General features: G+C 29.9%; 4 protein-coding genes and 1 long non-coding RNA gene across 8 annotated transcripts in view; 3 read left to right on the forward strand and 2 right to left on the reverse strand.

The window, feature by feature from the left end:
- The window catches only part of LOC108752139, a 15,716-nt gene extending 4,134 nt beyond the window's left edge, over window positions 1-11,582 (reverse strand). The window contains exons 1-3 of one of the 2 annotated variants that reach the window (XR_001939533.1): window positions 11,504-11,582; window positions 10,878-10,941; window positions 2,458-2,772 (exon numbers count right to left, since the gene is read on the reverse strand). This is a non-coding gene — a long non-coding RNA (uncharacterized LOC108752139). Of the gene's footprint in view, window positions 1-2,457; window positions 2,773-10,877; window positions 10,942-11,503 lie in introns of those variants that run through there. The other variant, XR_001939534.1, reaches the window with a different exon arrangement.
- Window positions 5,893-7,791, forward strand: LOC108752120 (PBAN-type neuropeptides-like). Of its 2 annotated transcripts, none has more exons than XM_018492753.1 (3): window positions 5,893-6,091; window positions 6,159-6,377; window positions 7,489-7,791. In XM_018492753.1, the coding sequence occupies exons 1-3, from the start codon at window positions 5,893-5,895 to the stop codon at window positions 7,701-7,703; spliced, it is 633 nt and encodes a 210-aa protein (XP_018348255.1). In that variant the 3' UTR covers window positions 7,704-7,791. The 2 variants fall into 2 exon arrangements, with proteins under 2 accessions (XP_018348255.1, XP_018348264.1); XM_018492762.1 differs by having other exon boundaries at window positions 5,972-6,091; window positions 6,162-6,377.
- Window positions 11,583-12,023: 441 nt separating the features above from the next.
- On the forward strand, window positions 12,024-12,590 carry LOC108752130 (COX assembly mitochondrial protein 2 homolog). The gene is made up of 3 exons (XM_018492775.1): window positions 12,024-12,244; window positions 12,304-12,375; window positions 12,454-12,590. The coding sequence occupies exons 1-3, from the start codon at window positions 12,167-12,169 to the stop codon at window positions 12,505-12,507; spliced, it is 204 nt and encodes a 67-aa protein (XP_018348277.1). The 5' UTR covers window positions 12,024-12,166; the 3' UTR covers window positions 12,508-12,590.
- A 36-nt stretch (window positions 12,591-12,626) lies between these two features.
- On the forward strand, window positions 12,627-13,544 carry LOC108752110 (protein Simiate). 2 transcript variants are annotated; one of them, XM_018492747.1, is made up of 2 exons: window positions 12,627-12,952; window positions 13,019-13,544. In XM_018492747.1, exons 1-2 carry the CDS (start codon window positions 12,643-12,645, stop codon window positions 13,456-13,458), a joined length of 750 nt encoding a protein of 249 aa, XP_018348249.1. In that variant the 5' UTR covers window positions 12,627-12,642; the 3' UTR covers window positions 13,459-13,544. The 2 variants fall into 2 exon arrangements, with proteins under 2 accessions (XP_018348249.1, XP_018348241.1); XM_018492739.1 differs by having other exon boundaries at window positions 12,627-13,544.
- A 433-nt stretch (window positions 13,545-13,977) lies between these two features.
- LOC108752102 (4-hydroxybenzoate polyprenyltransferase, mitochondrial) lies at window positions 13,978-16,330 on the reverse strand. The gene is made up of 7 exons (XM_018492718.1): window positions 16,115-16,330; window positions 15,301-15,653; window positions 15,048-15,214; window positions 14,833-14,980; window positions 14,543-14,736; window positions 14,281-14,469; window positions 13,978-14,193 (listed from the first exon to the last, which is right to left on the reverse strand). Exons 2-7 carry the CDS (start codon window positions 15,644-15,646, stop codon window positions 13,993-13,995), a joined length of 1,245 nt encoding a protein of 414 aa, XP_018348220.1. The 5' UTR covers window positions 15,647-15,653; window positions 16,115-16,330; the 3' UTR covers window positions 13,978-13,992.
- Window positions 16,331-17,010: the final 680 nt, after the last annotated feature.

The following is a 17,010-nucleotide window of genomic DNA, read 5'->3' on the forward strand; positions in this document are numbered from 1 at the left end:
TAATTAATTTCGCTCACTTGCTAATCTTTAAATTTATTACTGTTGTATTCGATTACTCGCGTCATATCGCATAAAAAATGTTTTTATAATTTATTCAATTTTCAAGAAAAAAACTTCTATAGAAAAATTATACTATCGCTCTAAAGCACGACTTTTTGCTAACAATTCCATATTCTTCATTTATAAAGTAACTTCACGTATAATATATTTCCAGATTTAATTAACTCAAATATTTAATTATTTAATTTTATTATCACACCAAATTTACTACCCCAAAAATTTTTGAATTACATACCACTTTACGGTTAATTAAATGTTAAATTAGCATAAATAATTTTTGATATCAAGAACTTTAATTCTTCTGAGACTAAATATTTACGATTGTCTTTGATAGCATCGGTCTATCAATGTCCATCGTACCTAAACAACGATTCGATGACCCAGTCGAAGACAACATTGTCGGTTTTGTGTATTGTACGCGAGTGATCACAAACTTCGGGATCGATATTACCAAAGCGATTGACGAGGCGTTTGTTTATCAAAATGAGTGGCATTATATCATATGCGAGCGTGCACGTCCACGAGACTTCGAGAATGTTAATAATTGAGCCTTGCTGTTGCTTCGTCGTAAACATTTCAGCCGGCTCTTCTAACGCTGACGAACCCTCGTATTTTGTTATTTGATCCTACAATTCTTTCTACATCCAACTATTAAACCACGGTGCTCTAATAACAAATTGAACGATTCAACAACGTAAGATAAATGTCTCGATGACTGAACTAATAAGGAAGTGTAATTAGTTCTCGTTATTGATTGTTAATTAATGGCATTACAAAAAGAATTTGTATCTACATAAAACTTTATTTCGTCAATAATTGAAAAATACTTTCATATAAATCTAAAAAAAGAAACATTTAAGTGAAATTTCATTGATACATTACACCATGTCAACTATAATAGTAATTGAAGCTGTAATAACACAAATTTTTTAAATATAATTTTCAGTTTCTTACAACTATAAAATACACACTACGTTTAAGTAAATACAATATTTAAAAAAATTAAAAATATAGACACATGTCTTGTTAAAATGAGTAAGATGTAAATATGACTACAAAACTTGAAATAAATATTTTTTGTCGCAATAATTTGCAATTTTATTTTGATACAAAATATTTCACTTTTTCTTTTTAAGTCTTAAGAAATTCTTTATTTAATATTCTTCTTTTTAGTTTGTCATTCTCTTGCTGTTATTGACAAATATCTTAAATAATTACAAATATATTGTTGATTTCTTTAATCACTGAACACATTCAGTTATCGAGACATTTACCTTATACTGCCTGAATTATCACAGTTATATTGATCAAATTATATTACACAGTTTATCAGAATTTATATTATTTTTATTGATGTAAAACTGATAAGTAAAGTGTTAATATTTTTAAGAATTTTTCCAATAAATTATGAATTACATTTCGAAATGGCGAGTTAAGCAAGGAGGATTAATTAGACTTGTTACTTAATATTATATATGAGACTTTAATCAATTAAATTCTGATTTGATAAAATCGAAATTAATATTCAGATCTGAAGATAGAATAGTCTGTTATTATTGTAAGAAAATACCGCAGTAAATATTCAGGTCTCTCTCTCTCTCTCTCTCTCTCTCTCTCTTTCTCTCTCCCCTCTCTCTCTCTCTCTTTCTTGCATGTTCGACGTGTCAGAGTATTAACCCTTAGCTCTCCGACGTCAGTGTTCTCTGTCAAGCATTCTATCTCGAAAACAATTCTTTGTACGCTCAATTTCATAGTAGGAATTATTTGCGAATACTTCTGTTAAATTATTAGGCTCGACTTCACAGTAGCGTACGAAGTCGTTACTATTTAGGTAAATAGAAAGAATGGTGCCAAAGTATTAAAAAATTTAGTTAAATATAAATTTAAAAATAATTTTGTTAGAGACAATTTATAGAGATATTCAAGAAGACGTAAAAATAATTATGTAAAATGCTCAAGCTCATTGCTAGAATATCAAATCTTTCTACAACATTGCTTATCATGCTTAAGGATATGTATAAAATTATTTTGATGATCTGGCACAAAATTATTTTCAGGTCTGTATTTAGCTAAATTTTTATGTACTTTGAACAAAATCGCTCCTTTCATATAATTGTATTTCAAATTGAAATGTCAGTAAGATAAAGCCCGCTTGAATTGGAGCAAACAATACAATTTCGCTGCTTAATTATTGCTCAAGGACTAGAAATTTTACTCACAAAGGCGCTAATTTTAATTTTTTATAAAAACATTGATATTTTATTATTTAAATAAAAATAAATAAATAAATAAAAATTGTCTTTAAATTTATTACAAAGATTATAGATCTGTGTACCAAATTATTGAAAGACACTTCGTAGTTGTTTAATTTTAAGTGACAGTCCGATTAATAAAATATTTGCGCAAACTATAATTTTGATTATAATGCAATGAGTGTTTGGAAATCAGCTTATATAGAAATATATGTATATTGCGGAAATTCGTTTTCACATGTGAGGAAATGATTTCTCCTTTCCTGGCTACTGAGAATAGCTAAGTTCTTACGGTACCATGGAAGTGTTTATATCTCTCTTTCTCTCTCTTTCTCTTTTACTCTCCGTGCATCGTCGACCGCAGAAGGTGTTCTGGGCTTCGTCAGGGCAAGAGTTTACAAAGCGTTGCCGATTCACCTACCCCTCTTTCGCACCTATTCCAGTATAGCACGTGCCTACTCTTGATTTTTTCCATCCACAAAAAGCACAAGAGTGATCATATTTTTAGTTGTCGCGGGAAAAAAAGAAATATTAAAATAATCAAAAAATCATTTAATAAATTGCTTAATAGATATCTCGAATTATAATAAGTGACATCATTAAAAATATTACAATCGTTATACATAACGCTATATATAAAAAATATTTATAAAGTGTATATATATATTTAAATAAATATAAGTGTAATGAAAATCAATTGAAAAATAGATCAATGACAATCTGAAGTTTTATCAGAAAAATTCAAAGAGCACTAATCTTTGTCGATCTAGGAAATTAGAGAGAAGCTCTTTCGCAAATGATTAATCGCTAATTCAAAGTAATGGTTTGAGCAGACTGATAAGATCGAAACAAAGACCTCTGAATGCCATGAAACTTCAGTAATCACGATACGCAGTAATCACATCACCAGATGCGAGACATTCCTGATAGTTCATCAGAAGATTTATCTGACTTTTTCGTATATTTCGATCAAGTCGACTTATCACTCCCATGATCGTCTATATCAATCAATTTGTTGATTTGTTCCCAATAATGATAATTGTGCAAACGTTTATTTTAATATTTTAACAAAATACTTTTTTGTTTAAACACATGAGTGTATAAAATTTTCATTCGTATTAGTCTAAAAATCACGTAGAATTATTCATTAGATCAGATTAATTAGATTGTTAGTATAATTGAGTTGATCACTGCGAAAATCGGGAATGATCTTTCCAATATGAGAAAAGAGAAAGATATTTAACAAAAAATATCGTTACGTGGGAAGATTTTCGTAGCGTACATTCGGCTCGACAGATGCAAGTACTCTTATATCGTATGTCTACCAAATCGCGGTAAAAAAGTATGAAGCGGGCGTTTGTTTGCTTTGACAAGTATTAAAAGTATGATGGTGCACGTAGTCAGCATAGGACGAGTGTGACTCGACCACTTAGATCTCACTGAAAAACCACGACACATCCATGTGTAGAGTTGCTCTCCCTAATTACGGGAGAGCCTCGAATAAGATGTACTCATTGCACATACGTGTGATATATGTGTATGTGTGTCCCAAAAAGACGCGCACAATTGCGAAATTAATTTGCGTCTGTTTTAATGACTCGCAAAGGTACCGCGTTATATTTCTACAATCTCACCATTATACCGATATAAAATTATAATGATATAAAATGCATCATTATAATGATATAAAATTAAAGAAAAGAGCAAAAAAATGAATACTTTAAAAACATTTAGATAAAACTTTACATGCATATATTGTGATTATAATTATAAATATTTTTCTTATCTTGACGATCTTAAATACATGAAAAAATATTATTAATAATTTGCATATATAAATTAGATAAAATCATTCAATTTTCTTCAATTATTTCAATTAATATCATTTCAACAGTATAAAAACTGTATGCTATTTAACTATAATATAAAGACAAGTAATTGACATCGGCAGTAAATAATTGGTATGAATATTAATACTAATACTAATAAAAATAAAAAATATAATGATAAAACATAACAAAACAATAATATACAAAGTATATTAACTGTAAATTGTCAAAATTTATATATTCCGAATATACAAAAGCATTAATTCAAAACGCGTAATTAAACTAAACTTTGCAAAGTTTCACTTTTTTATTTGTGCGCGTTTTCTTGTAATAACAAGCACAAACTGTACAAGAGTAATATATTAATATTAATAACATGATATATATAATAAGAGTATACGGAATTTTATATCAGCACATTTCTGAAGACACGACGCGATTTTAAGATAATGCCGGGTTCGCTCAACCGATCCGACGCTTTTATAGAGAAAGTGCAAAGAATGCGAACTCATTGATCGCTGAATTAACCCGGCAATCGACAAGTTAAATTCAAGACTAATCGTCGTTCGTTCAATCGGACGTCAGGCAGCCGCAGTCATTTATTACACCACGTGGGGTATAAAAAATACGCACGAGAAAAACAGGATTTGTAAAAATATATATCTATAAGTATGTGTACGTATATGTATGTTATTTATAATTATGTTAAGTCGATTTCGTAAATCTCCGAAATAAATATGAAACTTGAATTATAATTTAATAGTTTTTTCTAATTACGTTCTTTAAATAAAATTTCATCATTTTAGTAGAAAAGATAATATTGTAACACAAAAAAATTTTTCTAAATATAGGGTTTGGGTAAAATATTTATTTTAATACAATTCAAGAGATATGAAAGGGAACGATTTTGCTAAAATATCTAAAATTTAGTTCTAGTTACAGAGCTCTGAAAATAATTTTGTTGAATCATCAGTAGTAAATAATAAAAATAATATTTACATAGGAATCTCAAGCATGATAAGCAATGATACAAAAAGTTTTGACATTCTAACAACTATAATAATTTAGACATTTTCTACATATATAATTATTTTAATAATTCAATAATTCAAAATTACCTTCAGACCTGTATTTAGCTAAATTTTTAGATACTTCACCAAAATCTTCTTTTCTGCAAAAATTATATCATTATTTAAAACATTTTGATGCTTCACTTTACGACTATCATCTGTTGCAATAGTGCAATATAATATTGGAAGCATTTTTTAATTAATAATCATAATGCTATTAAATCAACTAACGTATAAATATGTATAGTAAAAAAAGGATTTATATACATTAATTATATAAAATCTTGTCTTTCTCTATTAATAAAATATATATATAAAGTTCTACAAGATAAAATTAAAAGATTATAGTCATTTTGTGTACGATAAAATGAAATTCATTCGCAAATTAAAATAAAATATGTTTCTATTTTTGAGCAAATAAATCGATGTAACATCCATTCATTGAAACCGAAAGAATTAATGAAAACCAACAACGTTTTTCTCCGAGGACGAGGATAGAAATCACCCTGTGCGTGGGTGTTGCCGTTCCAGGAATGGATTCGCGCGCGAATCCAGAAACCTCATTGCGTATGTAGGACAGACAGGCTTGAAATAAAGACGAATCGTTTCTTGCTAGCCATCGTGATTGGTCTCGGGGGTGTGAAAAGAGGTGAAAGACAATGAGATGGAAAAACACCATCGATGTCTTTACAACGACGCTGTACAATCATCTGTATAAAACCCCGAGGATCACCATCGTGCCTGACATTATTCCGCTACAGAGTCTCGAGAAAGGACGTATCCGAAATGATCGTCACCGGGAATCTCGTTAGTCGCGCAACTACCATCTGCATCCTGGTTATGCTGCTCTGCTTGGGGTCTCGCGCTTCCGGTGAATACGGTAATACCGATTTTTGCGTACGCAGTCATTAAAGTCTCGATTGGTTTTATTAATTGTGCGTTCATAGAAGGGAGGGAAATGGGCTTGAACGGCGGATCAAACGACGGCTCGTGTACCGAAGGCAAGTGTATGAAACGTACCCCGCAGGACATCGCCAGCGGTATGTGGTTCGGACCTCGTTTAGGAAAACGACGTAGATCGGACGAGAAACAGGAAGTGAGTCCCGAGATAGAAGTTCTAGCGAATGCGTTGGAAGGCGTGCGTTGGGCGATCATCACGATTCCCGGTGAGAATTCATTGAAATCTTTTGAAGTAATTCATCGCTATATACAGACATTATTATGATTCGAACTTGCGCATTATTTTGCTAGTATAAGAGTACATTCAATAATTCTTTTCTTTTATCATAATTACATGTAATCGACAGTATTGTCAATTTTTGCTATAACGTTAATTTTGCATTTGTCTTCCACATAGCGAGATTCTTCGAGCAGCATGAAAAAAGCTTTTTTACGACAAAATTATATACAGAGATATTCGAGTTATGAACAATTGTGAAAAATAAAAATGCTTTTGCAAACTAAAGCTGTCACTCTAATAGAATATAATTATTAGAATATAATTGTTCTTAATTCTTTTACAAATATTTTTTTATTAATTCTACTCAAACAAAATTTTAGTTTCCTTTTTATTATCTTTAAATTCTCCCCGTAAACTTGACTAATTAGTATTATCTTATACTCTGACTATTTATATATATATATATATATCTTTTATAATGGTTATTGCACGAATTCTTGGACTTTATTCTTATAATTATTTTCTAATTTTGTTCCACATCTCTCAGCATCAAATAGTAAGTCACACATTTTCATTAGTATTTATAATTTGCCAATAACACGGTATCTTTTATATCCGTTCCAGAAATAAATTGTATAAGATTGTAACGAAATTCATGCACCTCACTTAGAATCTTTCAATTTTTTAGTGGCTGCTATTGATGCATAGGTAATGTCTCATATTTTTGAAGAACTGTATAAATATTAACGCTGATGATGAAAAAAAATCGAAACGTTCGTTTTTAATGAAATCAATTTTAATGAGATCAATTTTCTGCACTAATTATGTTCTGCACTATTTAATGTTAATTAATAATTGACATTATTGTTTGATCACGTTCCAACATCTGCGTTACATTCTCATTTGCCCGATTTCTCAGGATCGTCCCATAAAGTTTCGTTTGGAAATTTATCTAGCGAAGAGATATTTCATTTAACATTCTGATGCTTTGAATGACATCGTCGAAACTTATTGATGTATCGATTCGCGAATTTCGAGATTCAATATAATCCATATAATTTTCCTCATTAAATATAACTGTCAAGAATAAATTTCAGCTAACGACAAGAGACAACCGTCTCAATTTACACCACGTTTAGGACGAGGATCGAGCGAGGATCTACCTTCCTATGGAGATTCGTACGAAGTCGACGAGGACGACCATCTGTTATCGCCGATATTCACGTCTCGTTTAGGACGACGATTTCCTTGGATACCATCGCCGAGACTCGGACGTCAATTACGCACACACAATGTATTACGAAAATTATAGATTTATTCGATAAAAGATAAAAGATCATTAAAAGTTGAAGAATAAAGTAGACTTGCGCGATTGTGCAGATCTGACGAAACGACAACCACAGCACTATTATATGTAAGATATAGAGAAATAAAGTACATATATATATTTGTATTGCGAAACTAACTATTATTCTTTTTCTTGCATTTTGTGAAATTATAATTATATAAAAATGCTCTACTCTCTAAAAGTGAATCAACGTATTATTTATTACTTTATTACTGACTTCAGTGCTACACTTATAACTGATAAAATCATCAGCGAATATTTATTGTTTCTCGGTATAATACACTGATTTACTTTTAGAGAGTATGTTGCTCATTAAAAAGTCCATCACATAATTTAAAAATTTTTCTCTTTCCATTTATCATTATTACAGTAAAGATTATTTTATAAATAAAATGTAAAAACTCAATTATGGATTAAAGAGTGAAAAATGTATATTCCAATAAGTAAACGAGAATGCATAAGTAACACATAGCACCTACAAACCATTAAGAAAGCGTAAAGAAAAAGCGCATATAAGCGCATATAAACGCTTTTTAGCTTTGCAGGCGCTGTTGTGCTACTTAGATTGGATTGAAATGGTTTGAAGAAGATTCACATTTTTAGAAATACACGTTCGCGAATGTTAAAATAAAGCCTTTTCAATCCAAATGAATTTTTATTTATTTATAGGAATTGCATATATCAAGCACATTTCTACACTTTTAAATAAAAATAATATTAACTTTTTTTGTGCATCGTGTTGCTCAATTCAAAATTCTGAATAAGAAAATTTTTCAATCCAATTAAATCCAGTTGAATCCAATTGAATAAAAAAAGAAATATTACTGTGATACATCACAATATTATGTAATATTTTACTGTAATATTATATGATATTTATATATAATATTTATATTTATGTAATGTTTATTGCAAATAATTCAATCAGTTTAACGAATGTTTTAAAAAATTGTTGAATTGATTTATAATGTTACTTTAAGAATTGTTCCATGTGATATTAATTAGAAAAAAATTCTAATTGTCAATACAATAACTATCAAATTATTTAAATTAAAAGTTATAACCGTCGTTCATTATTTATTTAATTATTACGGAAAAAACTATTCGCGAAATAAATTTTATGAAATTAACAACATTTAATCTTTTAACAACGTGAATATAATAATAAAAATAAAGAAGCAGCATGCGACTATTTTGAAGTTATGTAATAGCAATTTGTAGAAATTTATATTGTATAATAAATAAATACAGTTCAACCATACTTATAACATTCAATAAAATGTAAATTTAGTTTCCTTATCACGTCGTTAATGTGAAAAAATAATATTGCATACTTAATGCACTGTTTATTTGACAATTATAATAATACACGTACATTACACGTAGCTGACATGACTATACATGAATCATTTGGATATTCGCGTCATCTCGTGCATATGCTCATACTTGTATTTCCTTATGAATTTTCAGAGTATTCAAAGTACTAAAACTCGAAGTATTTATATTATAATGAATTTTTGAGGAATACTTCAAGACGAAATGCAGAATAAATAAAAATTAATAAATTAATATATATATAAATTAATAAATAGATATAATAAATTAAAACTGCAATTATCATTTAAAAATATTAATAACAAACACGCAAAAATATTTTCTTCTTGGCACGATCAACAATTCCAACATGATATTAAAAGAAAATCTAGAATAGTGTATCTATTGTAAGTTTGTACAAGGATGTACATGAAAGAAGATAGCCGCTATTTTCAGCGTCTTGAAAAGGGTTGAAATATCTCTCTCAAGAGGAAATAGGATGGCGGAAGAAAGAAGAGGCAGGGTACCGAACTACAGAGAGTAATTCCTCGACCGGAACTACTGGCGAGCCATGTGGCAACGTAGAAGACGATCATAATCGTAAAACAGCAAGGCAGAGCAGATACAAGTTAGCTTCTAGTTCCCGCGCTTTACAACAGTACCACATATCGAGGATTGCTCGTAAAACGCGTCAGAAAAAATGCTTTCGATGATAGTTTCAGAATATTAACGCTGATCGTGGCAACACGTTATACAAGACGTTCGTAGATAAATGCCTTCTCAAAGAGAAATTCTTTGACTAATCTTCAAATTAATTCTTTTCTCCAGAAAAATTATCTTCATAAAAACTAACTATTATAAACAAATCGTTATTTAAATATAAACATCAGTAAGATTCCATTCATTCTTTAACATTCAATTGATTATCGACATATTTAACAAATTAAGAAATTAAATTTTGCAATAAAAAATCTTTCAGACAAAATAATAAACTTTGCATTTTTTATCAAAATTAGTACTGAATATTGCTTCTTAATTAAATAAAATAGAACAATAAGTAATTGCAATTATATAAAATTATCTGTGAATTAGATTTGTAAAAAAAACTTAATTTTTTAAAATAACATTTTCGGTAGGATTATGATTTACTATAACAATTGTTGACATAATAAAATAAAATTCGAAGAATTTTCGGGACGATCGCATACACATAAACATGGTCATACTAAATCATGGCAGATAAATAAACAATTGCTCATGCAAAGATCATCATGCACGTCAGCCACATGACGTTAAAGCATGGAAAGCAATTGGAATCTGTATAATTATGAATTCATTTCTGTATTTTTTGTAAACAGTATATTCCTACAGAAATGTACATCATTCATATGTTAAATATTGCAGTTTTGCAAACGTTGCATTAAATGTAAATATGCAAACACGATTCCTTTTAGACGTGTTTACCGTATTCCAGCTTCAAATTCACCAAAATTATATCGGTTGCTTTATTAAATAATCTTAAAGTAATGAATCATTTTATTTTTGTATTAAGAATATAAATAAAAAATAAACTTACGCTACTTTAAACTCCATCAAATACATATGAATCTTGTTCTTATTTTTCATTATTTCTATTCTATATAATATTAAACTTTAATTAAATTAGATTTTGCTTCCATTTCTTTAAACGTCTGATAAGGGAATTGGGAATCATATAATTGCACAAAGCTTAATAGTTTTAAAATAAAACAAATTAAATATAAATATAGCAATAAACTAAATATAAAATAATAAAAATATAAAATAAACTTTGGCCTCACTCACTTGGAATTTTAGATTTCAAGTTCAAATCCAGCAAGATACAGCAGCGTAATTTGAATAATTTCATCTGTAAATTGAATATAAAGCAGGAAACTCACATATTTAAGAAATATTTACTCAACATGAAAAATTATTCTTTAAATCTTACAATGCAACATCATTTTTTTCGATTCACTTGTACAATTTTACTGAAATCAATTTTCAGGGACAATTTGGATAAGAGGTAATTTAAGAGGTAACATTGAAAAAAAATGAATATTGCAATAAAAATTAAACTCTTATAAAAATGTTTCATCATGCCAGCCCGTTTTTTTTTAGCTCGCGCAAACAATTCTAATTTGAGTGGCGAAAACGCGCATTCCACTCAATGAGTACGACTTCGATTTTAAATAGCAATTAACAGGAACTTTTCCGTAAAAACGAATGGTAGAATCGATTGCATACGATTATATGAGTTATATGCGAGTTGTAATAACGTTTGAAGAGTATTTTTGAGTGGTAAAAAAAATGCTGACGTGCTGTGTAAATTTGAGGTGTGTGTGCATTAAAATGTATATATATAGAAGCAAAAAATATAATACTCATTCAACATTCATATTGCATATTTTGAAATAATATGATTCGAATACCTAAAGCGTAATCGATAGCACGAGAAAATCAGCTCGCTCCGCTGGAATTCGAATCGAGGTCTGATGTCTCCGAGTCTGGTACGCGATTGACATGGCTATATTTCAAAATTAATTGCTTGTACTGAAAATCTATAATGCACGTAATGTAAACTGTAGCATTTTCAGCGCTGATAGTCAATTTGAAACACAGTCATTTGTTTGTGCTTAGAGCCAGTCTCGCCAACTTCAATTAAACACTTGATTAAATTTCCGATTAAATTTCAGCACTGCCAACTGCAAAATTAAAAACATAATATTAACCTGACGAAAAACCAAGGACTATTTAATAATTATTTTTGCCGCATGTGTATAGTAACAAAGTACATCATTAATGCATGATAATAAAGTACAAAATTAATTATTTTAATTATTTTAATATCACATGTCGCTTTTTTTCACAGAAGGTTATGTTTTCAGTTTTGTGATTTTCTTAAGCTGTTGGTACTTCATAAATCTAGTGACTTTACGGCAATGACGGCAACGTTTGTGCATGCTAAGACCCTCTTACATCGAGATATAACTACGAAAATATACAAAGCACGAATAGTGCAATTGTCGTTCGGATTCGATTGCATAATGAAAGGTATGAAGAAATTTTACAAATAATTTTACCAAAACAAAAATATGAATTACAAATCGCTGGCAGCACACAATGCCGCTTGTAACAAGATATATCGCCAATTTCAGGATTGTGAGGCTGAGGTAATATCACTCGTAAATTTTACCGTGTGCCGTCTCAATAATTCTGTATATATTTGCAGCATCCGTATCGAAGGTTAGTGGGTTATTGTGAACATATCCACAAAGCGATGATCAAATGCATAAAAGAACAAGTAAGTCGTCCCCGATTTTCACTCCGAAATTAATATGACTCTGGAATTAATATGATTTAATCCCGCCATTTATTTCAGAGAGAAATTCATAGAACAGAAAGCGCACGTTTCCAAAACAGGTTAAAGTCCTAAACTACAGAAATAATTCAAATAATTTGATTATTCTGTTGAGAAATCTATATGTGTTACTTGTGACAACTCTAGATTAAATTAATTCGAATTGTATATACTCTTGTATGTGCTAATACATACTTTTAACGATCGAACATGAATTTGGAATTGAAGATTGACGAGCCAAAAACCAAACGATTGAAATCTGAAAACGATTATGGAAAGAAATTGTGTAAGAAGGAAGAAGACAATATGCTAGAAAATGCAGTTAAAGATATTGCTGATGGAAGAGAAATTTCTCTTCAAGAACAAGAGTATGATGAATTAATAGATAGTAATAAGAAGGCATCAACAATTGTTGACAGTGATAAGGAGACATCAGCGATTGTTGATAGCGATGACGAGTCATTTACATTTCCCCCTGATGAGGATGTCTCGGGCATGCTGGACGAAGTACAATATAATGGTAATTTTCCTACTGTTACTGATCGTTATTTTACCCCTTATTACAAAATGGATGCGCAATCACTAGGAAATGATACATGTATATGGATTCATAGTAATCGCATTTGTATGCTATCCTTGGCACCTAGTCACATCATTTTGCAAGACAACAAAGATATACAGAAAGTCGACTTTAAGGTTAGCGATAAATTGGATAGATCTTTGAACAAAGTCTCAGGTAAAAGTAAGCATGGTGCACAACCATTGCAGACTAATTCGAATATCTGTACTATATTATGCAAGGATGGACAAACGTATGTTATCAAATGTTATATAGTCGGAAAGTTAATCGAAGTTAACAATGCATTGTCAGAAAACCCACAACTTCTCAAGAAACTCCCACATAAAGGTGGATATTTGGCTATAATATTACCAAATCTAAAAGTTTTGGAAAATTTCAAACAATCAACGTTAACTCATGACAAATATATTGAACATATTAAGGAAAAGGAAAGTAAGCAGCAATAACGTATAAAATAAATTTAAATTTATAGTTATTATTAAAAAAATGACTTGGTTAAGAATTTCATAACAAAGATTAATAAGAAATGAGATGGCCATTGTAAGAATTATTAATAATAATTGAGATTCTAGACATGTGATTTTCTTGTTTTAATGTCTCTTATTTTATTTTAAAGTAATGTATAAGTATTATCACAAGCACAATAATAGATTTTATTATATAATGAAAAGTTTTACTACAATTAAAAATCACAATTTGCTCTATTTGATGATACTAATTTTCTTCAGCTGTGAGAAATTTTCTTCTTTTATAACTATGAGAATGATTAAACCATATTGATGTTGCCATTAAAAGTATAAAAAAATATGCTTAATTTATAATCCAATTCCAATTAAATATAAAAATATTTATTTGAAATTATAGCGTTTGAAAATTTTAACATATGAATTAAGTAGAATTTATATTTTATAATCTCTATCTTATTTTATCCAATTTTATTTTACATAATTAAAAAGTGCTATTTTAAAATTCTTACTGAATTATAAATTATGTCTATTTTTTATTTCATCCAGTACAATATCTTGATGCCTTGTTTCTTTGACTTCATTCTCTTTTTCCAGTATTGATTTTTTCATTAAGTTTCCTAACACAATCCCAATACATAATATCATGCCTAAGTTTTGATTGGATATGAATTTTTTGACACAATCCGTAGGATTGTTAATATTTAGAGTATATATCTGAAAGAAAGAAATAACTTTAATCAATGCAATTATATTAAATGATGGATGCAATTATATTAAATTAATAATTCATAATTTTTTAACCTGATTATTAATATGCGCTGCAATTAATCCAACGGCAGTATAATAAGGCCAAGTTTGAGTAGTTAATATACCGGAGGTAATTAAACTAGCAATCATTACTATTCCAAATCCAGATAAATAAAATTTTGTGTCTTCTCCAAATTTTATGGCGGTCGACTTCATACCTATCCGAATATCATCCATTCTATCCTAATATACAAAAAGAAATTGATGAACAATGTAACATTTTCTGCTGTACTTTTCATTTTTTTTTTATATTTACCTGATGAGCGTATATCGTATCATACAGAATAGTCCAACAAATACCAGCTACATAAAGTGGCAAACAGATCGACCAATTACATGATCCATGTATAGCTGACCATCCTAATAAAGCGCCCCAATTAAAAGTCATTCCCAAAATTAATTGTGGCCAGTACGTTATTCGTTTCATGAGAGGATATATTATTACTAGACCTAAAAGGAAAGATCAAGATATATTACATCAAATATTTTTAATTCATTTTAAATATAAAATTATAGATCTTAAATAAATAGTAAAACATACAGTACCTAGCGAACTGGCACCAAGAAATATGCTATACCAATTTAATTGTAATAATATAAGCAATCCCAGACTCAACTGTCCAGCTAGAAATATTAGCGATTGTTTTGGCGTTATTTGACCTGTTACCAAAGGTCTATCCTTCGTTCTCACTACCTAGGATAATAAGCTGTATAAATAGTGAATCCAAAACACAAAATTAAAACGTTATAGAGGATTGTACCATTTTGTCAATGTCCTGATCCCACATATCATTTATAGTACATCCTGCACCACGCATTACAAATGCACCCATACCGAAAAGTGCTAACATATATAGATCTGGTATGGCACCGGCAGGAGCCGCTAATGCAATACTCCATCCACAAGGCCAAAATAGCAGCCAGCTTCCTAACAGAAAATTTAGAAAAGAATTAAAGTATATGCAATAATTATTTATTAATTATATAATAAATAATTAAGTAATCAAGTTTTACCTGTTGGTTTATCTATCCTCATAAGCTTCATGTATGGTTGCACTTTAGGTGAGGCATTATTGACTAGCTTTGCAGCGATGCTTAAACATCTATTTTGTTGTAAACTTACTAACTTGACACGAGTCGATATATTTTCTACCCTCAACAAAGAATAGGTATTCCTCTGTATATTGGGATTTGTTTCATTCTTATATTTATTGTATTGTATTGTGGAGGAACTATAAATCTTTGTACACGGCCTAAAATTCATAGCTATGTAGTTTAATAGCTTGAGATTGGAATATGTATTCTGAGGTAACAATCTCAAAACTCCAGTGAACCAGCGGCATCGTTTTATAATTACCATACTTTATCTATAATGATATTGCAAGCTTAAATAATAAATTTAATCCAAGTGGCTATCAAGCAAATGTTTTATATTTTTGCCATGTAATTTAGTACAAAATATTTCAATTTGATAAAACAAATACAAATGTGTTAAGAAAATAACGTAGAACATATGTTTCAATAAAAAATCGAATTATCTATCAAGTAAAATTAAATTATAACCTTTGCATGGTATAGAATTTATCTTCGAATCAATTGACATGATTGAACAATTGATTTGAAATGTCATCAATGAGATTATTCGGTATAGAAATAAACTTATAAGGCGTATATTTTACTTATTTGAAATAAAATAATGTCAAATTTGCTAAGTAACGACACGTGATTGATATGATCATTACATACGTCTCGCGTACCGATCAATTCTATTGGCGCGAAATATTACTGTGTATCCTGATATATTTGTATAGCACTCTTAAAGACAGACCTGTGTTTGATTTTGATATCATGTAGTGATTAATTGTATGTACATCATTTATTACATTATTATTTTCATCACTTTGGTATGCTTTGTACTTCGATTCTTATACAATTGTACTAATACTGCTAATCTTGGCGAACTAATGACTGAACACGACATTGACACTGTTAAGGTCGCAGCACAGACTTTTGCATAAGTCATACACATAGTGCATAAGCAAATCAACTAAATTACCTTATGCACTATGCATTATACGTTATGCAAGAGTTCATAACGTCTGTGCTGCGAATTACTAAGCGCAAACTGATTCGTTTTTTCTGCCAAACGCAGCCAATCAAGAGAGAGTGGAGCGGATAGCGTTCCTCTTCTCTGATTGGTTCCGCCATTTATAACTCAACTTCCGCAAATGTGCATGCATGCGTGCATGTACGTACATACATATACAATATACACAATACTAGTGTGTATAGCACCCTTTCACTATATAATTATGGACTGCTAATTACCCCCATTCTTTCTATCTTTTCCGTAAGATAGACAAAGAGACGCGAGAGTCTCTTACGTACAAAGAGAGTACGGCGTGAGAAAGCCAACTAGCATAGTTATATAGTTAAAGGCAGCATCCATGTACGTTCCATCGCGCTTCTACTTCCATGGCCGTGTTCAAAATTTACTATCGATTGGCCAGTTTTATAACATCGATATTATAACTTCGGGGTAAATCAAGTCATATAAACTAATATATCCATATATTATCACGTATTGTTGAAATTAAAATAACTCAATAGAATATTAAAAGTTCATACCCGTTTGAAAAGTGCACGTAAACTAGGCCAATCGATGATTGATTCTATCATGATCAACATGAATCGCGACACGAGCCGACCTGAGCCAACTTTTCT

Source organism: Trachymyrmex septentrionalis, unplaced genomic scaffold, assembly GCF_001594115.1.
Source record: "Trachymyrmex septentrionalis isolate Tsep2-gDNA-1 unplaced genomic scaffold, Tsep1.0 scaffold112, whole genome shotgun sequence".
Taxonomy (NCBI): Eukaryota; Metazoa; Arthropoda; class Insecta; order Hymenoptera; family Formicidae; genus Trachymyrmex; species Trachymyrmex septentrionalis.

What these genes read in the sequence shown, in the direction of transcription:
- LOC108752120 (XM_018492753.1), top strand. Translation starts at nt 5,893, where the DNA reads ATGTCTTTACAACGACGCTGTACAATCATCTGTATAAAACCCCGAGGA. An exon ending in TCGCGCTTCCGGTGAATACG is followed by an intron (nt 6,092 to 6,158) that starts GTAATACCGATT and finishes GTGCGTTCATAG; the next exon opens with AAGGGAGGGAAATGGGCTTG. An exon ending in GGCGATCATCACGATTCCCG is followed by an intron (nt 6,378 to 7,488) that starts GTGAGAATTCAT and finishes AATAAATTTCAG; the next exon opens with CTAACGACAAGAGACAACCG.
- LOC108752130 (XM_018492775.1), top strand. Translation starts at nt 12,167, where the DNA reads ATGAATTACAAATCGCTGGCAGCACACAATGCCGCTTGTAACAAGATA. An exon ending in TTCAGGATTGTGAGGCTGAG is followed by an intron (nt 12,245 to 12,303) that starts GTAATATCACTC and finishes ATATATTTGCAG; the next exon opens with CATCCGTATCGAAGGTTAGT. An exon ending in TCAAATGCATAAAAGAACAA is followed by an intron (nt 12,376 to 12,453) that starts GTAAGTCGTCCC and finishes CATTTATTTCAG; the next exon opens with AGAGAAATTCATAGAACAGA.
- LOC108752110 (XM_018492739.1), top strand. Translation starts at nt 12,643, where the DNA reads ATGAATTTGGAATTGAAGATTGACGAGCCAAAAACCAAACGATTGAAA.
- LOC108752102 (XM_018492718.1), bottom strand. Translation starts at nt 15,646, where the DNA reads ATGGTAATTATAAAACGATGCCGCTGGTTCACTGGAGTTTTGAGATTG. An exon ending in GAGGATAGATAAACCAACAG is followed by an intron (nt 15,215 to 15,300) that starts GTAAAACTTGAT and finishes ATTTTCTGTTAG; the next exon opens with GAAGCTGGCTGCTATTTTGG. An exon ending in ATCAGGACATTGACAAAATG is followed by an intron (nt 14,981 to 15,047) that starts GTACAATCCTCT and finishes TTATTATCCTAG; the next exon opens with GTAGTGAGAACGAAGGATAG.